Consider the following 23453-nt stretch of genomic DNA (forward strand, 5'->3'; position numbering starts at 1 on the left):
TTTTTTCACCTTGACTTTTCACCTTGCTTCAACTAGATATTTGAATACTATTTAATTAGCTTCTACCAGAAATGTTGTTTAGCTTTGAGCTAAAAAAAAGCCCTTACACTGCTTTACACTCCCAAAGAATGAAACAATACAACTGTATACCTGGAACTGAGGAACATAAGGGTGATCACACATAATGAAACAATCCAACAAAGCAATGGTATCATTAATTAAAGATAGATATCCACAAACAATACGAAGCTCACAGCAAGTGGTCAGTGAGCAGACAAGACAATGCCTGCCACTTGCATCTTCATCAAGTCACATTACAGAAGTACTTTCATTTTAACCTTTGATGGTATTCACTTCTTTCGATTGAGGTAATACTGAGGAGGACCATGTTTACGGTGAAGTGGGATGAGTCGCCTCAACCGTTTCTCAGTAGTATCTGAGTGGTGGGTATCTTATTGATAGAGCAGTCTGTTACCACCACTGAAAAACAAGAAAATGGGTTTTTGGAAGTCATAATAATGAGAAAGTTTGTTGTTATTATGACTAAGCATCTCATAATAATGAGAAAGTTTTTCATTACTATGAGATGCGTAATCCTACTTATGGAATGGTTTCTTATTATTATGAAGTATTATCATAATTACAAGGGTTTCTTATTATTAAGACTCGTGAAAATCCTCTTTATGTTTCTTTTTGGCAGAAACAGGTTTACATTTACAGGTTTTTTTGCAACAAATGATTATATTTTTTTACAGAAGTTCCAAATCTTTCCACAGCACACAGCCTAAGCAAAGCTCAGCTGCTTATCATCCCCCAGATATGCCAGACGGGCCAGAACAGTGTTTCTGTCAGCCTGTGAAAAGAGAATACACTGTAACAACATCCTTGGAGATAAAAGCAGTATTCATCAAGGAGAATTACAGATGAATCTGGTTCGTATTACCTTGTGTAATGTAAAAACCCTCTTGCATATTACTTTTTTCAAAATCCCTTCCCACACACCATTGGTTTAAGTGTTAAATGGACCCTTTTAATATCACAATATCTTTGAGTCACCAGACTCAAAGATATTGTAGCTTTTTTGCCCTTTAGGAGTATATATTTTAAATAATTGATTTAACCAATAATACTGCACTTGTAACTGTAGAAACATGTTGAACAACCAATCAAATTCAATCAGACAGTATGGCAAAGCAACCATCTAGTGATACTGTGAGATGAACTAGCTGGCAGTTAAGGTGCACACACAATCTAGGCCTGGAGTTCAATCCCAGCAGTGTCATCATCTGATGATGACTGGGAGACCGCAGTGGCGGGATAGGGGTAGGTCAGCCAGAGTTTCCTTGTCTCACTGATCTCAGGCACCCTGTGATTTTCTAGGCGTCTGCGAGATCCTCGAATGATTTAAATTGAGTTGTTTCTCTCCTCCAACAAATGTCCACTCCTTTGCAGAGCACTGGATGACTTGCAGTGTGAAAAATAGCTTACATTCAAATATATTGGATTGCATTTGTCTCACTTCAGCCCTCCTATGCAGTTGCAGTAGTTGTTGCAGTGGGACAAGCCTGGTAGCATAAAATAAACAATTCTAAAAAAAAAATATGGGTTGGTTGCATAAAGGGGTTCAGCACTGCCTTCCTTATTACAGGCAATGACATGGCTGGTACTAATGTGGCAACAGAAGAAAAGCCACAGTCCACCCAAAGGCACAAAAAATGCAAAAAGCAGTCAGCCAGGGTAATTCTATGCAAATCCATTTGCATGATTTGCAAATTATGTTCAATTCTATGCGATGTCTGTCTGACATTGAGTACTGAGCTACTAACAGCTTGTCAAACAACGAGCTGAAGCTTATTAATGATTAACGATTATTATGGAATATAAAGACAATCTCAGGGCATGCACATTGATGAGTATCCAAGTAGAGCTGCGCATGAGAACTTAACTTTCTACTACCTCCAGAGGCCCCATGACAACAGTCATACACCTTCAGGAGGGTTCATACAGGGTTTAGAGATATCAGTGTTTAAACAGGCACATCCTGAGTAGGGTACACAGGGTAAATCTCCTACCTCTTCCCAAGATGGTATTTTACTGCCAGGACTGATCTCACATATGGAGTATGTACAAAGCAGCAACAAGTATTGCAAATCTGTAAAAGTTGATCAGTTCTTTAAGGTTTTGTGTATAAGGCAAAACGCATTTGTTAACAAAACCCTGTGAAAGCTTTGCTGTACACACCAAGCACACACTAAGTCAGTGGCCCTTACAAGACAGCTGTATAAATGATTTTGAATAAATGGTATTTCATGTTTCATGGACCTGTGCTGGGGGCCTTTACTTGGGAGAAGGGAAAATCACAGGACAGGGATAGAACAGCATTAGCTGTGCACCTGAGCTGGATAAATTCAGTGCACCTGCTCATTTACATTGGTCAAGGTGTCCATGTCTGTGTTTACTGGTAGACCATGGTTATTTTTAGATTGCGGACAACATGTCCAGGTGGGTATAACATTGTCATTTGATGCACACTGGTTATTTTGATAAACATCCACCTGGAAAAGCAGCACTCAACCACAGTGTAGTGATCCTATCTGTCTCAGCCATTATTTCATTTGCTTTTATGATTTTCTTTAAATATTAATACCATCTGCATGCCAACATATCTCCTTCTATTTTTCTATTACAAATGTTATCAATATTAGATGCCAAGATATTTCCATAAGAGTTTGTGAACAAATGTGAAAGAATGGTTCATATAACACAGCCTTCAAATTCTCTCAGATACTGACTGCCAGAGGTTTGCCACATTAATGGGTTTGGAGTTGCCAGCAGCCATACTGCCCTATAACCTTTTCCTGGACTGCGTTCTGTCAGCACCTGGGGGAAATCAGTTGTTGCTAGAAGTGGTGTTGTTGGTACCAGTAGGGGGCTGTCATCTTCTAAATCTAGTGACAGGGGTCATGGGTAGTGACAGGGACACTGTTACTAAGAGATGTCTGTTTTAAGATGAGATGTTAAACCAAGTTCTTATCTCACTGTAGTACTTTCCCAAATACCCCACTCTTCATTTCTGTTGGATTGGATTTAATACAAAAACAGTTTCATAAAGCATCCTGCGAATACATCCTCAGTGAAGGGAAAATGGTCTTTTCAAAGAACAATCAATTAAAAAAAATTAATATGAATAAAATGCCCATCGGTATGAATAAAAAATGTTTAGCTTTACATTTCCAACTGGCTAATTTTAAAGTATTTTTCATTACTGTGTTCACACTACTGACCACACTCATACTGAATGTTTATTTGGCTCCTAAAACATGATCATATTAATGGGTCATTCTGTGAATTCATATGTGCCTAAATTATCATCAAATTAATTATCATCAATTTTCATCAAATGATAATACCCAATCTTGCTGTCAGGTTTGTGCTGTAGTTTCAGCATTCACTGATCAACGTAGTCAAGGTAGCCAGATTAGATGGTTATTGTAAGCTATACTTCAGTGTCCTTTTTTGTGACACCTTGCCCATGACCCTGGATTTAATGCTTGGTAACATCATGTGATGTCACAAAGTGGGCACTGACTGAAAGCTTGAGAGCATAATAGTGAATTTTGCAACTCACCCTCAGACTGGTGCATCAAGAGAAAATGAGGCCACTCACAATGTATCAGCTACAATTTGATTTCAAATACAATGTAAGCCATCATTAATGACCTTTATATATGTATGAATACGCAGCAAGAGTCAAAGGTTTGGACATACTTTTCTTTCTTTATTTTTACATTTTCCACATTATAGAATAATAGTCAAAACTATAAAATAACACAAATGGAACAATGCAGTGACCAAAAAAGTATTATAAACAAATCAAAACTATCTTATATTTTAGATTCTTCAAAACAGCCAAAAATATTTATTTAATTGATTTTTTTTTTTTTTTTAATTCTGAATGATGGGATCAGCCTCTGTTTCAGACCTCTCTCAGTAATGTACTTCTGGTTGAAAGGAACTGTTTCACCAGTTTCCAGCTCCATGCCATTATGCAGTATCAAAGGGTGTGCTATATTGGTTATTGTGGTGGATGCCAATGGATCAATAGAATGTTTAGGACCAAGACATAAAGATCTGCATTATCCTATTTCTTTTAAATGTAGAGATGCAAAGATGTATAAAAACACTGTTTATCTTCAGCAATACCTCTGGCTCCTGTTGCATAGGAGATCAAACACCTAAGGTTAGCTGGCATGGTTCATTTTTGTATATCTCACCACAAGCAAATTCTGTGGATTTTATGTCACGTAAGACCATACCACAAACCAATATAATTGTTTATCTATGCAAATCAGTCAGTATTTATATGGCTACCCTTTTGGCCATTCCTTCACATAGTGGCAAGTTGCTGGAGAAACAGATTCATCCATAGTCATGCACTTTCAAAATCACTTACAAGAGGAATACTGAACAGTCAGGTTGTGATGGCTATTTCAGGTCTACTTAAACGCCAGGTATGGTAAACTTCACTTGACAATTCCTGCTAATGTTTGCCTAGTCATTATGTGTATTTGCATGCTAGTGAAGATGTGTGCTCCTCCCATAAGTACATAATGACATAATGACATATCTCTTTCTCAGAAAATGTGCACATATACTATACTATAGTAGCTGCATAATTTAGAAATTAAAACTGAATTTTACTTGAAGCAAAATAAATTGACTAATACTATCTATTCATCATTTACAGTTTGGATAACCATTGCTACAACCACTGTTTTTGACCTATCAATCTTGCTTTATCACATGTTGAGACAGATATATTTCCAGTGTGGTGTAAAGGTAAAGGGACTAGATTGTAACCAAAGCTGAAATACTGGATGGGGCACTGTTGTAGTAAAGCAATTCAGATCAAGGTGTTTGATCTGAATTGCTTCAGTAAATATCTAGCTGTATAAGTGAATTTAAAAAAATCTAATAACACTGATGCTAAATATACAATATGTAAGTAACCCAACTGGACAGCCTCTGTTAAGAAAATACACTGAATGCTTGGAATAGAGTATTCAATATCTTCAAAGCACAGAGTGCTACAATACTGAAATACTACCAAATGAGTGAATTTATGTTGAAGATACATATATAGGAGATATTGTATTTCTGATTTTCTGATTTTATGAGCAGTCATGTTATGATAAATAATTGTGTATGGTTGTAGAACAACCATAAGCTGTTAAGCTGTTGTTTAACTACTACTTTTACATGTTTTCTTGTTCTTGCTATTAACAAGGTTGATGTAGCTGATGGCTTACATTTACACACGGCTATTCATGTTCTTAAAATGGATAGGAGAAAAACAGAAATGGAATCATCAGAGTGGCAATGAGATATATTCTCCCAGATTTCACAGGCAGCAAGTAATCAAAATCCCGAGAGGAGGGTTCTCAATATCCAGTGTGTGACCAGCCAGCGATGGCCTGCCATTCTCAACAGGATTGTCCTCTTTACCTGCTGTCTGCTTATACAGGGTAAGACATCAGCAGTGCTTATTGTGGAAGCACTGGGATTTTAATTAGGACATACCATATGTTGATGTACATACCAGAGGTTTTTAACACAGATTTGACAGTGCATGAAATTTCACTATGCTTTCTAGAAAAAGAATCTCCATATACAGACGTACACTCATTTAGAATAATTATGATGAAGTAGGTTGATTATGGATAAGATTGCACGTGTTGCGTATTTGTTTTTGCTGAAGAATGACTCAACTGTGATGAAAGTGCTGAGAAAGCTACTCTGAAAGTACCAAGTAGTTGTTCTGGGTCATGCAACAGAACACAGAGGTATGTGCTTTATTTGACAAACAACGCTTTTTCTCCCCAGTTCAGCATTTCGAATCTGCCGGGATACTGAATTGCTCCCGCCCAGATACAGAGTCACTCCTGACTGCCCTCAATGATGTTTTCAACATGAGCGCCATGCGACCTGTCCTCAAACAGACAACACCCACAAATATCAGTGTCTACTTCATACTCTATGGCATCCTGGGAGTAGTGAGTGGTTCACAACATGTGCATATTTGACCCAAATAATATTCAGCAGGATATGCAGATCTTTAAAAAAAGGCATATTAGTCCTATTAGAAAGCCTGTTACATAAAGCTAATATTCAATAAAAATGTTTGACAAAACCAATCACAAGCACAACTGTGTAACTGTACAAATTGTACCATGATGTAAAACTAAAATGTATGGAATCACATCACAAGCAATCTGTGTAGGCTAACTCATCTTGCAAATTGCTTAATGTAACAAGGCCTTTACTGTTAATAATGTGTCATAATTAATATCTTAATGAAATATTGCAGTTCTTTCATTTTATAAAATGGTGTCTTGTAGGATGAAAAGGCACAGCTGTTGACAACATTTATTTGGCAAGTATTGGTGAGTGATTTATAAAGTTACTGCAGGAATCAAAGTTGTAGTTGAGATATTTCTTACTTTCTGCTTACACCCATACATTTAAAATTTAAACCTAGAAACACTGCAGCTCTCAAATGTCATAACCCCACAAAATAAAAATAAAATAATTGTCAAATCATAAATAGGATGCACAAAGCCACCACTTTGTAATTATACATTTGCATTTTGTATCGTAAAGGAATGGAAAATTGAGTTTCTAAGTTGGGATCCTGTACACTGTGGAGCTTCTAGAATTTCACTGCCACGGAAAAAGTTGTGGATCCCAGATATTCTCATCAATGAATTGTAAGTTCTTAGAGTTTGTGTTTGTGCTATCACCATCACTGTAAAGGGTTTATACATAGAAATTATAAAAACAGTTTTCAAAATTGACAGTTTTTTGGCATGTGTCTCACAATGCAGCTCTTAAAGTTTGCTTTTTTCTAAGGCTCAAACTCAGTCTCACTGTAATATACTTTTTTCGTCAATTTGTGAAATGACATTAAGCCAGCGTTGGCTTTTTATTACCTATGAAAGATTCTGTGTACATCAAAAATAATGTTACACTTCAGTTCTCTGTGTGTTCAAACTTTCTTTGCAGAACTGCTTATGGCATAAGAATAATTAATTGAGCAGTCTGAGCAGACGGGTTTCTGACAGGTGTTGTTTTTATCTGTGAAGGACTCCAGTGTCATCATGTTTTTTGTACTCCATTGTCCTTGCAGTATGGATGAGGAGCGATCCCCAAGCGTGCCCTATGTGTACGTGTATAACAACGGTCGTGTGATGGACAGCCGGCCTGTCAGAGTGGTCAGCTCCTGTAACCTGGACATCTACACTTTCCCCTTTGATGTACAGAACTGCACTCTCACCTTTAACTCCTACTTGCACATTGGTGAGTGAACAATTGCAAAAGTATATATCTGTCCACCACAGCCGGAGGCCACTACAAAGTAAGGAAACTAAAAATATCATTAGCTGGCTTCAGTGCAAGCAGAATCCAAGGTTTTCATGATAAGAGGTGTAAAAATGTCAGAGACAGTGGCATATACTGTAATTTTATTCTGCACAGAGTATAGGTAATACTGGTGAATTTCAGAAGACAAGCACCTACAAGAATGCAACAATAGTAAAAATAATCTATTTGCGCAGCACCTTTAATAAATGATCACGGGGATTCTTCGGGGTGATAAAGTTATGTTTTCATGAAACTAAGAGCCTTTAAACAAACTTTTAATTTTGGACACAAAAGAAACAGACGGATCTAATCTAGCACCTAAATCGGGCATGGTTTGGGAAATGGGGGTACTCTACCTGTACAACCAACACAGCAGATAGTTGTGAAATTATTATATGAAGTGAAATTACACCTGTCCCTGCAGCTGCTGACATTCAGCTGAAGCTGGGGAGGTCAGCTGAGGATACACTGAGGGACTCAAGGGAGGTGATGGAGACCATAGGAGAGTGGCAACTGATCAACATCACCGCCACTGACATATTCTCCGAGCTGTCTGAAGATAGCTATGATGCAGTCATCTATCATGTAGGTGAATCCCCCCCCCCCCCCCCCCCCCAACCCTCAATTTGAGGAGGTGGAAATGAGTATCTTGCTCTCAACATTAAACCTCCAGCATTCCAATCTCCTTGGGTTCTTGGTCTTAGCAGTAGATTCTGACGTTCTGTCTGTGTGTCATGATCATGGTTAGTCATCACTGTGCCCATGAAGAAGAGCACAAATGTGGCTCCTTTGTCTCTTCTTGTCCTTGGCTTCTTGCTACAGATAGTCCTGAAGCGCAGGGCCACTCTGTATGTGGTGAATCTCCTGGTCCCCAGCTGCTTCCTCCTCACAGTGGACCTCTTCAGTTTCCTTCTGCCCCCACAGAATGTGGATCGTTCTGCCTTCAAAATGACCCTCATTCTTGGCTACACTGTGTTTTTGCTCATCATGAACGACCTGCTGCCTGTCACTGGAAACAGAATCCCCTTGATAAGTTAGTGCAGGAGCATGCATATATGAAGAACAAATTCCACTTCTGTCTTTGAAGCAATGCATGATGCTTCTTTTTAAAATCTTAATTCTTTTTCTTAATCTTAATTCTTAAGGTTAACTTGTAGTAGCTTCTCTTCCTGTGCCTGTCTTAAATTTTACTCTCTCCACATTGTCTCCAGATGTGTTCTTCTCTATCTGCCTGGCTCTGATGGTGGCAAGTCTCTTAGAGACTGTTCTCATCACCAACATTTTGTGCAACTCTAGCCACTACCCACCTGTGCCTCACTGGATCCGTGTGATTGTCCTACACTATCTCACACGGCTCGTCTGCCTCTCTAAAAAACCCAGCAATCACGACACTGTCACACTCAGCCCTACCATTCAAGGTATCACTGGATCTTACATGGTTTCTCGGGCTTGACCTCACTTGAACCAATGCCAGTAATAAGCAAGTCGTATGCATATCTAATGATAATTGCTGTCTTCTCCATCTGTTACTGGTGTGTTAATAGAAAAGAAGTTGGAGGCTGCAGCCTGTCCCTCTGTTCCAGCAGCAGGCCAGTCTGACATCACCCCACGCAGGACAGAGCTCTGGCCTGAAGGACCATTCCTGGAGGAGCTGAAGAAGATGAGTCAGGACCTGCTATCCATCCGTCTCCAAGTGGACAAGCACCTTGCCAGCAATGACACTGCAGAGGATTGGATTCAAATTGGCAATGTCATCGACCGGCTGCTGTTTGGTCTTTACCTCCTCTTCATCTCCGTCAGCTTCATTGTCATAATCGGGGTTTGGGCAGCCTGGTATAACCTGTAGTCTATAACCTGAAGCTTTCTACCTAGAAGCCATATAGTGTGATTCATTTCAATGTCAAATGCTGTTAATACTTGCTATTTGGAAGAAGACCTATAGACAAGTATGGTAAATAAAAGGCATCTTATATTCTTTTTTACAGTGCATGAATTAGGAATATGATCCTAACCGTTATCTACTGAAGGTATAACATCGTTTTTACTTTCATTCACAAGAAAATGTGATTGCTGTAGCATATATATTCTTTTTATAAAACAGTTACATGTATTATAAAAGATTCTACATGCAACAAATTTTCCTTGAGACAAAAACATTGTATCCAGCAAGGTAGTGATCCACTGCTAAATGAATTGGATTTGTACCCAGCATCTTCCAGGTTTGGGTTCCAGCCACTTATTGCTCTTATACATTTGGGAAGGGAGCTTCAACTGAGCTGCTTAAGTAAATACCCATTTAACCATCCATATCTTCACAGTGCCACTTATTTGGATAGGTTGGTTACTGATTCATAAATGTGATTGATATGATACTGTTACTTTTTGTAAGGTGTGGGGAGGTATAAGGAGGTTCAATCCATGTAAAGACAATGTAAAAAAATGTCCCTACATCACCACACATCACATCTCTCACATCCAAGTGCAGGTATATTTCTTGTCATGTTAGCCCTGGGGTTATGTGGAAGCTTGCCACCAGTTTACACATTCCTTCACTTATGCGCTTGTAGCCATCTTTTATACAGCTATTAATATCTACTTTTCTGTTCATGTTAGCATTTATATCCTTACTAAGGCTATGGCTGAAATCTGTTGAATAGTGTGGTCTGCTCATTCAAAATAAAGGCATTTTATTTATTTTCTCTGATTTCTCTGGTTGAGTGTAATGTTTTGCAGTCTTTGATCCCTTTTCTTTTGTAAATATCTATTGCTCCTTTTCTCTTGAGGAGAGTTATATGAATGTATAAGGTGAACCCTGATGCATATTTAAGCAGATGTAACAGCAAGGTTGGAAGTCTAGAATACAGCAGTGCATTATAATAGGGCATGTGCAATAAAAAGTAACATTAAAAGTTCAATTTCACCTGCTGTTTTTATTAAAAGTCCCAGAAAATAATGTAGAAATCAACACCATTTTTGATGTAGGCCTCTTTTCATTGTGATTGCAATGTGATATGTCCTTAACATTCAATAAGACATTTAAGCAGGTTTTTTGTACCAGTCAGGGGGGCTAAATAAAAAAGCTTAAGCAATCAAAAAACATTTGCTTAAATTTCATTCTCAACGTAATGACAAAAGCGTACTGTGGTTCCATTGAATCTGGGCCTAATAGTTATAATTAATAACAAGGAGGATATATAAGGCTGTCATGATAAATCATCAAAAAAGAAACAGTAGCTGAAAATGGGCAAAACATCTGCATTATGGTGGTCATGGATTTGGTGAAAACTTTGCTGAATGTAACTGAAAATATATTTGAATTATTCAGGCAATGGATGTTGTTTAAAATGAAATCTTAGTTTAATGGGATGCTATTTATTCATTTTCACATAAAGGTAACCTTTTTATTCAACCAGCAGGAGTCATTGGATGTAAATCATACCAAAACCATAGGCAGTTATGGGAAATTGTAAGATGACACACACTGACCTTTCAAGACAACATCCTTATTTATTTAAGCAAAGCAGGTATGTTATCCTTTTGACTGTTACCTCAGACGGTGGAAGATTTGTCAGACCTGTGCTGGAGGAGCAGCATACTTACAACCTTTTTGGGCCTCTTGGTTTCAATACTGTATTAGCAGAAACTTAATATTTTCCTCAGTGGGAACACATGACAGTCAGATTTTGATGGCCTCAAAAGACCTACAGAGACTCCAGGTAACGTCATTCACTTAATCAAAATGCCAAGCCATTCTGCTGACATTGAACCATTTCTTTTTTCCAGCACTGCCGTTTGAGGTGTTCTTGCTGTGGTAAGTCCATCATGTGATTTCTGAGTAATCACATGAAAAAGCTTTGAAGGATGAAAACAAATGCGCTGCTACTACAGATACTTACAGCAGTTTAATGACCAAGCTTATGACCTAGCACAGTAGTTACATAATAATACCTAAAGTCACAAATGTGATGAAAAGCACACTTGTCTGTAACAGTTTTATGAAAATGGATATTAACTCCTGAGTCACCCAGTTGTGGATTGTACATCTTTTGAGGACTGCTAGTAGAGTATAGTACAATAAGTATATTTACATATACATCTCGATATGCATCTCGTAATAGCATAATGTTTTTGTATCTGGAGGTCACACCAGTTTAACTGAAACAAAGTTATATGACAACATAGCTCATTGTATAAACAGGAATTGGAAAGCAAAATGAAGAAGCAATTTTCATTGAACAGAGAAAACCGTAGTCAAGGTGGATTAAGTATTTCTTCCAAAATATTGCTGATTGTCACTCCGAGGTTCCATTATCCATGAGTCAGACATAACTAACTGTGGAATTTATACATAATTATAGACAGTAGCCATGCAGGCTACAATGAATTAACAGTAAGTCAGCTAGTTTTTGTTGAAAATGCCATATGTGTCTGACACAATTATTTGATACAGATAGATTATTTGATACAGGAAGATACAGCACCAATGAGCGACTTACTTAACCAAAATAAGGCACTGGTAAAGCCTGTAGAGATGCACCTGCACCTCAATAAAATATGATGAGGACTATTGCATGCAGCTGAGGCCCATTCTGGGGAAATATCAAAAAATGAAGGTATACTACATGTCATAGGAGAGCATTCAATGTAAACACTGTATGTTTCATGGCCCTGTTAATGAGTCATTGCTGTGAAACAAAGGGCAGATATGTCTGGTTCAGTTTGAATGTGACTGGGGAACAGGTTAGCATTTAAAGCTACATTGCAGTATTCAGCTCTCCAGCTGTCATTGCCTGAGGTCTTGGATAAATTGTTTTATTCATTCAGTGAGACAGATAAAAATGTAGTATAAAATTATTATTATTATTATTTTTAATCCAGTGCGCTGTCATAATAATGTTAACCTCATGAGGCAGTGTGCTAATGCGTGCTTCGAAATGATACTGTGCGAAACTTTCATGGTTTGAATATACTAATGCTTTCTAGCCCATAATATCGTCTCCCTGGGCTGGGACGGAGTTTATACAGCATGTCTGATTATATCACGTGTGGCACTAAATTTTACAGGCAGAGAAAATTCCAGCTCCAGACAGAAGGGATTTTAATATTCACTGTCTAACCAGCCAGCGATGGCCTGCCATTCATCAAGGGGTCATCCTATTCACCTGCTGTCTGCTTATACAGGGTAAGGACTTAAAATCATGAACCCTAATGACTCTGGTGCCCCTTGTTTTTGAATTAAAAGAATGAGATAAGTCTTGAAATTTTCCACCTAAACTATCAGTAGCCTGTGTGTTTTCAATGGTAAATACATTTTTTTATACTGCTTCTATTTTAAAAAGAAGTTGCGTTTTGCATCTTTAATGCTTGTTGTTGTTGTTGTTATGTTGTGTGTGTGTGTGTGTGTGTGTGTGTGTGAATTTCCTTAGTTCAGTGTTTAGAATCTGCTGCAACAGTGAATTGCTCCCATCCGGACACAGAGTCCCTTCTTGTCGCCCTGGACACAGTCCTTAACAGGAGTGCTGTCAGACCTGTCCTCAACCTGTCAACCCCCACAAACATTAGCATCGAAGTCACAATCGTTGGCATTCTGGGAGTGGTGAGCGATTGGCCAGCTTCTTAATAGTTCAGCCTAAGATCTAAGGCAACTTGTTGATCCAGTTCCTTGTACCAATAAACATTTAGGAGGCACTCAGTAGCAAATGAACAGGGCACTTTGACATACATGCTCCAGTGGCCCCACCATCTAAGGGAACAAAAGACATATCACATTTTTAAACTAAGGTCTATCACAATTCTGAATGTGTTTTTTTCATTTCTAGGATGAAAAAAAACAGTTGTTAACAACTTTTATTTGGCAAGTGCTGGTAAGTGCTCTTTAAATTGCAGGCTCTTCTTCTCCTTCAGTATTGTTTGTAAAGTTCTTTTTTTTTCAGGAGTGGGATATAGAATTTGTGAGCTGGGATCCCATACAATGTGGAGCTTCAAGAATTTCACTGCCCAGAACAAAGTTGTGGACACCAGATATTCTGATCAGTGAATTGTGAGTGACCAACTTCTGTTTCTTTGTAGTTTACAGTGTAGCACCGCATGTATCTTCAACATGTAGTAGATGATAGACAGAGGTAATTCTACAATAAATTCAGCAACAGTTTAATAAAACAAAAAGTGTACCACACAATCAGTGAAAATAGACTGAAATATCATCAGAGGGACTGTTAAGTTATATATAAGTTAACTTGACACCAAAATGACCATTTCCCATGAGTGCCATTACAAAATGCCTACCTAAATTCTTGCTTTACTTACATGTATACATGTATGTAAATATAGCAATGTAGCAATAGCACTGCTCTCAGATTTCTGAGGTGGAACATATTTTCTGTATTTATAGTGTTTTTATTTTCATTAAATTGAAATATGAAGTTCATTCTTCCAGCTTTTCCAAATATACAAGTTAGGCACCTGGGCTATAGATTTCATTCAACATACTTAAATGTACCTTTCGTTGATTGTGTTTTCTTATAGTATGGACGATGACAGGTCCCCCAACACACCCTACGTGTATTTGTTTCACAACGGTCATGTGTTTGACGATCGACCTGTCAGAGTGGTCAGCTCCTGCAACCTGGACATCTACACCTTCCCCTTCGATGTGCAGAACTGCACTCTCACCTTCGGCTCATACCTGCACTTCAGTGAGAGAACAGCAATAACTTGTTACACAGCACATTTACAATACACAGTAAATGTATGTCATGATCAATTGTCATGATTTATTTATGATATATGTCATCTTTTTTTTCCTGTGCTTCTCTCCTTGCAGGTTCAGACATCCACATGTTTCCAGCAGAGAATATCCAACATGCACTGGATGAGTCCAAGAGTGTTCTGCAGACTATGGGGGAGTGGGAGCTGATCAACATCAGAGCAACTCATAGTACTCTTCAAACCGTCAACTTGAGTTACTCTGAGGTCATCTTCTATGTAAGTGAAAAAGTAATGAACAATGGCACAGCAGCAGATTAAAAACGTTAACTGAGTAACTTACTTACACATAAGTAACACTAATAACACCTACACTTCTTAAGTGTCCTTAAATCATACAACATTAAACAGTCACTCTTCTCTCATTTCCTAGGTGGTACTGAAGCGCAGGGCCACCCTGTATGTGGTGAACCTCCTGGTCCCCAGCTGCTTCCTCATCACAGTGGACCTCTTCAGTTTCCTTCTGCCCCCACAGAATGTGGATCGTTCTGCCTTCAAAATGACCCTCATTCTTGGCTACACTGTGTTTCTGCTCATCATGAACGACCTGCTGCCTGTCACTGGAAACAGGACGCCTCTTATAAGTTAGTGTGAGAACACATGCTAGAGACGTTGCTTTGTGTCTGAGAACAAACTGAAGTGTTGTAACAATTTTCCTTCAAATGTCTTCAAAAAGTCATAAACCTTGGTAAACCACTTTATGTCCTCTCTGACTGCAGATGTTTTCTTCTCTATCTGCCTGGCTCTGATGGTTGCAAGTCTCCTGGAGACTGTTCTCATCACCAACATCCTGTACAGTTCTTCCCACTACCCTGTGGTGCCTCACTGGATCCGTGTCATTGTCCTACACTATCTGGCTCGGCTCGTCTGCCTGTCCCAGGAACCGAGCAACCGGGTCACTGTCACGCTCAACCCTGCCTTTCAAGGTATCACTGGGCCTTACAGATTTTCCACCCATTGTCAGAAGTTATTGGAGCTGTATGCTTGGATAAAGATAACTTAAGTTTTTCCCCTGTGTGGTGTGTTAATAGAGAAGAAGTTAGAGGTTCCAGCCGGCCCCCCTATTCCAGCAGTGGGCCAGTCAAACATCCCTCCCTGTGGGACAGAGCCCTGGCCTGAACAGCAGGTCCTAGAAGAACTGAAGAAGATAAGGCAAGACTTGCTAGCTATTCGGTTCCAAGTGGACAAACAACTGAAAGGCAACCACAGTGCAGAGGAGTGGATTCAGATCGGCAATGTCATCGACCGCCTGCTGTTTGGCATTTACCTCCTCTTCATTTCAGCCAGTTTCATCTCCATCATCATAATCTGGGCTCAGTGGCACAGCCAGTAACTGCACAGGTTGATAATTACACCAGCTCATAAGGCTAATTTCAAAGTACATTTTAATGCATGCACTTTTAATCTATTAAACACACCACAAATGGATTCTTAAATGACGACTCAGTCCGCACAATGGGTGTAGTTATCTCTTTGGACGATGGTTGTAAAAGGACGCTATCTCTCCCTTTTTATGTAGGTAGTTGGTGGGCTGTTGTTTACTTTTCAATAAAAAGTATATATACTACAACAGAAAAATTTGAGATAAATATCTTGTTATTTATAAATGTCTTGTATTCATTATGCTTTTATGACACAATTCTTTGTTACACAATGCATAGTATTTCAGTACAAGTCAGTACAGTACAATCAGTAATAAATGTCATATTTTACTTATACATTTCAAAGCACCACTCTTTAATTGTAAAATGATAGTTCCGTGAGAAACAAATTACTCAGGGAAGGTGATACTGCTTTGTGAGGTGTTTTTTTACTTGCTCATTTACATTGGGGTTGATTTAAACTGAATTTGTCCAGAGAACATCAAAGATGTGACTGCAATTACACATGCATGTTTAATATTCCTCGTAATATTAACTCCTGTTTTCAAAGAACAGCTGTAGGTGGCACAATTGTCTGCCCAGTTGTAACTGGCTGCTGCTAGAGCATCATGTTTGTCCTGTTCACAAATAGCTAATTAAGATTGTTCCATTATGAGGACTTCATGCAGGGTTCTCTGAAAAATGTAAAAATGCATTGTTACATCAGCCAAAACACAAAACAAATATCTCCCATGGGCACAGCAAGGCTGAATGCAAAACAAGATGGCTGAGTGGTTACTGTAGGTGTTGGACAAACACTTATGCTTATGAGTACTATTCCCTGAGAGGGCATGGAAAACTTTTGTGTTTTTTCATTTAGAGACCCATTCTTAGTTCTGCAGCATATTTGTAGTGGATGTGTGGCCCTTTGGCTAGTGCAAGGAAGACAAGTCACTATGAGAGATCTATGGGGATTCCTGTTAACTGCTTGTTTTTTTCTTCTACTTGGTAAGAAAATTGTACTGGGTATAACACTCTGTTTGATTGTATGGATTTTATCATTTAAAACTGTTTGAAATGTCATAATTATTGCAATGATAACTACATTCAATTGCAAAACTAGATGATACATTTCAAGGAGTCTGTAATGTCATGGTGTTTTATGCAAGGTTGATGAAGTTTTCACTGTTTCAGAACTGAGCAGACAAATTATAGTGATTAATATACAATACAGCCAATAAGTACATTGTACAGAAAAAATATGGAGTTTCTTTCCATGGGATTCTCCTTTATAGAGTCATGCATTTTTAATGGAATGAACATGCTATGTGTGATTTTTGTGCGATAAGTGATAATCAGAAGTTTTGAAATTGTGAAATTTTGACATCTTCTCCATACTATCTTAAATGTTTTTAGTTTATGGGACCATTCTATATAAAAAAAAATCACTAAACAAATGAGAGAATGTAAATCTGATTTCCAGCTTGTAGCAAAAAAGGCAACCACTGTTCTGTTTTCATTTTAACTGTAAGTGTTGCTATTTTGGAAACTAGCTAAGCTTGTCAGCTAGCTACTAACGTATTATATATCAGCTATCAGTCCTTTAGTAGGACATGCAGCGCATCATGACATGACACGAGTATTACAAAGCATAGTGAACGATGCACGGATGGTGCAAGAGTTACTCATGTACGAAGTGATAAAAAGTTTGATGACCAGATTGGCTCAGTTCTATTAAAATTTAAATCATAAAACTTGATTGACTGATTACAAGGTCATTTCAAGTGACCCAAGAATTACAAGGCTAGCATTATTTTGCAAGTTTGAGATATTTCCAATTAATAGAATTCTGATATAAAACTCAACGATTTTTGATTTTGTTTAGTTAAATCAGACTACTGTAATCTCTAAAACAAGAGCAAAATGTCAGAGGTTATGTTCCCTTAAAACAGAAATTTTCTCCTGTGTTATTTTATTTACAGTTAAAGACACTTCAGGAGAACTTTTAGAATTGCATATATGAAGTGAATTTTATTGCAGTGTCCGTTCACTGACACCATTGGTACAATAGGCACTGAGTAACACTAAAATAATGAAAGTGAAAATTTCTCTGAACAAAAACAGAAAAAAACCTTACACATTAGTTTTATGTTTGCTCACTGGGTATGGCATTAGATGAGTGTTAACCAATTAAGACAATGTTAAGTGTTAACCATTTTTTGAGAAGTACATATCTGCTTTATTACACTTTATTACACTTTAAATTAACAGCAAAGTGACAACTATACCATAGAAATTCTTATTGACACATTATAAAATGAAATAAACGATAGAATACATACTTTGTTAAAGCTGTGTGTTGAGTTGTATGTAGATAGCTTTATGTGTCTGTAAGATAATCAAGAAGTAAGAGTAGTAAGCACTGATTAACTGGTAAGAGGAGCAAGAAGTGGCGCTACACAACTAAAGTTAACATTACACTTGAATGAAAATTCCTCAACTTTTGCATGCAGACAGGTTTCATTACAAGTCAAAAAAATCAAACAGTAACATTATTGGTTAGTTGAGGCATCCCATGAAATCTTATATGTCTGTACATCATGAAAGGGTGAGTAGGTGCCATCTGTGGTGGTTATTGAGTTAGCTAGCACTATATTTGATATGAAGGCTTATTAAAAAATAGCTAAAATCACTACATAGGTAGCATTTCATCTAAAACAGTAGTGCACCCACTTAGCTGCAAGTTTCTGTAGTCTGTTAACACCAACAGGTGTTTGATTTAGAATAACTGGCTGACAAGTTGGCTGGCTCCATTTCTTGTTTCCTGATGTGGAAGTACTACTATGCCTTCAAACTTTAGAGGTCTTTGCATTTATGTATGTTTAGAATTACCAGATAGAACACTTACTGTCTTATGATAAATAGAAAGTTAAGGTATTAGTGCTTCAAGGATAATTCTTCAATCATTCAGTCAAAAATGTTTTCTTATGGTGTAAGGATCCAGTACTCAAGAAACATCATCCTGCAGAAGTTCCTTTATGTTCTAGATATTTCTTGTTCTAGTTCATCATTTTTATTATGCTGTTATTTTATTATAACATTAAACAACGGTTTCAAAAATCTAATTAAATCATTTGCAAGACAGACGTTAAATCTTTACATCTAAAAGCCTCTTGCTTATTCTAGATTCAATTTTTCCCCTGGTTGTATACTCGTGTCCCCTTGATTAACCAAAATTATAGATTTAATTATTTGCGCTAAATACAGCTTATTGAAAGCAGCTCTCCCATTTTTAAATATAATGTATGCCTTGCTCTAGGGTAAACGGCACTGCAATGCCTGTGATTTGAAATCACAATCTGCTGGTTGCTCGTTTCCTAACCACCACGGCAATCTGCCGACCTTCAATCTTTTTCACTGACCTCGCACTCTTTTTCCCACCACAGCACCTCCCACTCTGTGCCGTCTGAGCTGTAAAAAGGGCCACAGTGGCCCCACCTATGAGTCCCTACAGACGGTGTTTGACAGGAAACCCTTTCGACCAGCAGTCAACCTCAGCAACCCCACCATAGCCAACATATCCTTCACTCTGTATGCGGTGCTGGGAGTGGTGAGTGACCACAAGGACTGTGGAATGTGAAGTTGTCTGTATGCACGAGCAGGCTTCTGAGTGTGTCTGTGGGTCTCTCCTGACAGTAATGTTTGCATGTTCCTGGTCCTGTTTCAGAATGAGAAGACACAGATTCTCACTACCTTCCTCTGGCTCAGACTGGTAAGTGGTACACGTTGTTAAATGAATCTCCCAGAGACCAGGCAACCCTGAGCGCTACGCAGCAATTGCAGTTGTTTCCTTTGGGCTGTGCTGTGTTTTGCAGTCACCATGTCTTTTCACCCTGTCAGTATTGGCACCATGAGTTTCTTGTGTGGGACCCAGATGAATGTGATGGAGTCACTAAGATTTCGCTTCCTGTAAAAGACCTGTGGACACCAGACATCATTGTGTATGAGTTGTGAGTGTCCCTATCATGCCTTTATTATTGCTCTCACTCCTGGCCCCATGTGTCTCTTATGCACAATGAATGGTAACATCAATGCTGCAAACTGCAACTGTTTTTTGATCATTCACTCTCTCCCTCCTTCAGTGTAGATGACGATGTATCCCAGGACTGTCCCTACGTGTACGTCAACCACACAGGCCACATCCGCTATGATAGAATGTTACGAATTGTCAGCGCCTGCAACCTGGAGATCTACACCTTTCCATTTGACATTCAGAACTGCTCGCTCACCTTCGGATCCTACATGCACACCAGTAACCGCACAGTCTCCAGCACCTTCCAAATATTAGCCTATGAGTTAACAAAAACACTAGGAATGAGCCCCCTGTACCTCACCCCCTTCCTTGTCTCTCTCTTTCAGTCAAAGACGTTCGGGTCAGTCCTGCCTTGTCCTTTGCCGAGATCTCTGGGAACTCAAAGCGATACTTGGAGGCCAGCGGTGAGTGGGAGCTGGTGGTCATCCAGGGCGAGGCTGGCATACTGCAGTTTGGGATTGACGAATGGGACATCATCACTTTCTGGGTGAGAGGAAACAATCAGGTCATGTTGTTAACACAAGAATACCTAAGAGCTGTCTTATGTGTTGGGTTTATAGATTAGATATGACGGAAATCCCAGCAACAATGCTAACCCTAAACCTAAACCTCCACCCTTGTTGTAAGAGTTCACATTTATATTCTGTCACAGTTTAATGTAGTATATTATTCTATTTTCATCTGAGACACATATTAAGTGATGGTATAACACTAATTAATGGCAACATAAATTACATAAAACTGTTCAACATGAGTCTTAGGATCTTAGGATTCAAGTTTAGTTTTGTATTTGAAAACTGAAGAGGATTGCTTAGAAGGAAAGGAGAGACTTTTCTTCACAGATATTAATGGTACATTATTGACAATTAACTTAACTTACAACACCCACCAAGAGAATTGCACCTTATCTCATCCACCATCAGGAAGTACAATTACACCACTGCATGGGTGAGGAGCTATATGACAGTCTAATTTATTTATACATTGAATCAACCATGTGGCTGTTGTGCTGCTCTGTTCCTCCTGCAGGTGGTGATAAAGAGGCGGCCTATCCTGTACGTGGTGAACCTGCTGATCCCCAGCTCCTTTCTGATGATCATTGATATCTTGTCCTTCTACCTGCCCCCTCACAGTGTAGACCGTGCCTCCTTCAAGATGACCCTCATCTTGGGCTACACTGTCTTCCTGCTCATCATGAATGACCTGCTCCCCAGCACAGCAAATGGCACTCCCATCATTGGTCAGGCCACACACATTCACACACATATACAGTGATAATTAGCCTGAGGCCAGCACAGCTATTTGTACAGGCTAATCAAGGCAGACCACATAAGTAGAGTGCGAAGGAGATGTGCAGAGGTCTCATTGTCCTTTGCATTAGATGATGAGTCTGGCATGTGCTCCCCTCCCCCAGGTATCTACTTCTCGGTCTGCCTGGCCCTCATGGTAATCAGCCTCCTAGAGACGGTCATCATAACCAATGTGCTCCACCACAACTCCATGAAGTATCGTGAAGTGCCACGGTGGGTCCGGGTTCTGATTTTGCAGTACATTGCCCGTCTCATTTGTTACCAAAAGCCTGAAGACTCTCCGCAAGCCTCCGAGGACAAACTGGACAACCTGGGTCCATGGGTCACACAGCCCTCTGCCCCTGCCCCACATCCAACCAGCAATGGCCATGGTGAGCATCTCTGGTGGATCTCTTTTACAAGATATCCTTCTCATATAATTGCACAAGCTTATAATAATCATCATAATCTTTACTTTACGAAGGATAGTAAATCTCCAAGTGCTGTGCATGTACATTCAATAAAATTTAGCAAAACTAAACACACAATGATTCGTCCAGTCACCATTCCATAAACGTTCAAACAACATTACTGCAATTTGCAGTTGTTGAATGTTTATGGAATGGTGAATCTAATATCCTCAGGAAACTCATTGCAAAGCTGTTTAGTTTGAGAAGGCCAAAAGGATGTGGTCTTATTATGGACCACAGAACATATGTTCAGGAAAAAAATAGCACAACATGTCAAAGAGCCTGTGACTTATTTATTTTTCAATAAAACCCCTATATAAGGTGGTCATACAGCCCCAATCTATTTGGTCAAAAAAAAAAACTCACATTCTTTCAAAATTAATGTGTTAGTACTCTATGTATATAAGTTTTAGGTATAACCCAAGAGGTGCAAAAATATTTCACTGAGTTCAAGTGAAATGAAAATTACACTTATGTGTTGAAAGATGTTTTTTGTCTTGTAGGACTTTGTTTTCCCTGTGTTGCCCCAATGGTCTCTATTATATTGTGATGTAAACTCTGCTTGCCATGCCCTTGGTGAGTTCCAGGCACACCTGTACAAATCCCAGTCATCCCTGAGCTGAAACAGATCTGCCAGGACCTGAGTCTAATGCGCACTCACCTCACCTCCATGCAGAAGGAGAGTGAGTTGCAGGACCAGTGGTGTCATGTGGGATACGTCATGGACTTCCTCCTGTTCCGCATCTACCTATTTCTCATTACACTCTACGCCATGGTTATCATCTGTATGTGGTGCATCTGGTTCAACCAATAACTGCCCACACTGCATCACTGTCATTGCATGAGTCAAAACTACTTTCAAAAAACAAGCACTCTACCAATCTTTTCTGAGGCTATCATCTGATAAAACCCGGGAAGCCCAGAACTAAAGATGTTTACCATTTTAACTTCGCTTTAAATGTCAGGATTTAGATTAAAGCCCTTTGAGATGAAATAGAATCAACTTATTAATTTGAGACCATTTAATAGTTATATTTCATAAAAATAAAGACTACTTTTATGTTGGACATTCCATAGTAAATAACAACAGCAAAAAACATACTAAACTGACACAATCTTTGTCCAGGGATTACATTTGAATGCCAGGAACACTTTTTTTAAAATTTATGAACATCTTTGACCTCCTGTTTCCTCTTGCTGCCACCCTGGAAAAATATCTTTAATAGACATGTGCCTATTTACAGTTTGTAATATCAGTCTCTGAAGTGATAAAACATTTTGATTGAAACAATTCCCTGTATTATGTCAACATTATATGCTACTGCACAGATCTGGTGTGTAAGTTGTGTGGAGTCTCAAATACATACCTTGTTATTCAGACCTTTAAACTTCAATCAAGCAACACCCCAAGGACTACCATACCAATTGTGAATTCACCAAAGTGTTACAGTGGTTGTTGTGCTAAAGCTTCAGTTCATTTTGGTCTTTACATATAAATTAAATGACCTCATGTACAGGCTGAGATGGTAAGGGCAGGAAGGTGACAGGTGACTATCCCATTGCAGCATTGTGTAGCTAAGAAGCATGAGAAATAGTTGAAAATCAGGGGCTATGTTTGCAAAAAAATATACAAGTGCAGATAATATCACAATTGGGTAAGGATAATCATTGCCCCAGTCACTGGACTAGTAAATAAGGGTTATAACATAATGAGTAAAAGAAACAGCTTCATCTGTCTTTCAGGTTTTGTGTGAGCCACGTGAGTTTTTGTGTGTCCTCATTAATCAGAATAAATCAGAATATTTAACTAGGACATTCTTGCCTGTTCCAATACAGGTGAAAACTAACAGGGCAGGTCCACTCAATTTTGATTATGGTAACTGAGTCCCTTTATTCCCTCACCTCACCATCCCAGCCATGACTAAAGCCACAGCCTCTGGAGACCACATACCACACTCCCCTAGTGTCCACACAAAATCACATTGACCAGAGATGATACAAACTCAAACGGTAAGACCACTCTTTTAATGACATTATTAGAAGTAGTATCGCATTA

At 38.7% G+C, this 23453-nt stretch overlaps 2 protein-coding genes across 2 annotated transcripts; both read left to right on the forward strand.

Moving 5' to 3' along the window:
* The first annotated feature begins 5969 nt into the window (after positions 1-5969).
* LOC118771065 lies at positions 5970-15594 on the forward strand. Its single transcript, XM_036518939.1, has 17 exons — positions 5970-6053; positions 6399-6443; positions 6661-6767; positions 7187-7356; positions 7844-8004; positions 8242-8452; positions 8631-8837; positions 8964-9238; positions 12484-12601; positions 12846-13015; positions 13239-13283; positions 13353-13459; positions 13945-14114; positions 14243-14403; positions 14558-14768; positions 14904-15110; positions 15216-15594. The coding sequence occupies exons 1-17, from the start codon at positions 5970-5972 to the stop codon at positions 15515-15517; spliced, it is 2751 nt and encodes a 916-aa protein (XP_036374832.1). The 3' UTR covers positions 15518-15594.
* A 1612-nt stretch (positions 15595-17206) lies between these two features.
* Positions 17207-22211, forward strand: LOC118771073 (5-hydroxytryptamine receptor 3A-like). The gene is made up of 9 exons (XM_036518951.1): positions 17207-17234; positions 18992-19155; positions 19273-19317; positions 19446-19555; positions 19688-19857; positions 19965-20125; positions 20668-20878; positions 21053-21319; positions 21985-22211. The coding sequence occupies exons 1-9, from the start codon at positions 17207-17209 to the stop codon at positions 22209-22211; spliced, it is 1383 nt and encodes a 460-aa protein (XP_036374844.1).
* The last annotated feature ends 1242 nt before the right edge of the window (positions 22212-23453 follow it).

The sequence above is a fragment of the Megalops cyprinoides genome, chromosome 2 (assembly GCF_013368585.1).
Source record: "Megalops cyprinoides isolate fMegCyp1 chromosome 2, fMegCyp1.pri, whole genome shotgun sequence".
Taxonomy (NCBI): Eukaryota; Metazoa; Chordata; class Actinopteri; order Elopiformes; family Megalopidae; genus Megalops; species Megalops cyprinoides.

Excerpts from the sequence above, each read along its gene's own strand:
- LOC118771065 (XM_036518939.1), top strand. The coding sequence starts at position 5,970 with ATGAGCGCCATGCGACCTGTCCTCAAACAGACAACACCCACAAATATC. Across the intron at positions 6,444-6,660 it reads CATTTATTTGGCAAGTATTG|GAATGGAAAATTGAGTTTCT; the intron begins GTGAGTGATTTA and ends TGTATCGTAAAG. Across the intron at positions 13,016-13,238 it reads TCGTTGGCATTCTGGGAGTG|GATGAAAAAAAACAGTTGTT; the intron begins GTGAGCGATTGG and ends TTTCATTTCTAG.
- LOC118771073 (XM_036518951.1), top strand. The coding sequence starts at position 17,207 with ATGCACGGATGGTGCAAGAGTTACTCAT. Across the intron at positions 19,318-19,445 it reads CCTTCCTCTGGCTCAGACTG|TATTGGCACCATGAGTTTCT; the intron begins GTAAGTGGTACA and ends TCACCCTGTCAG. Across the intron at positions 20,879-21,052 it reads AAATGGCACTCCCATCATTG|GTATCTACTTCTCGGTCTGC; the intron begins GTCAGGCCACAC and ends CCCCTCCCCCAG.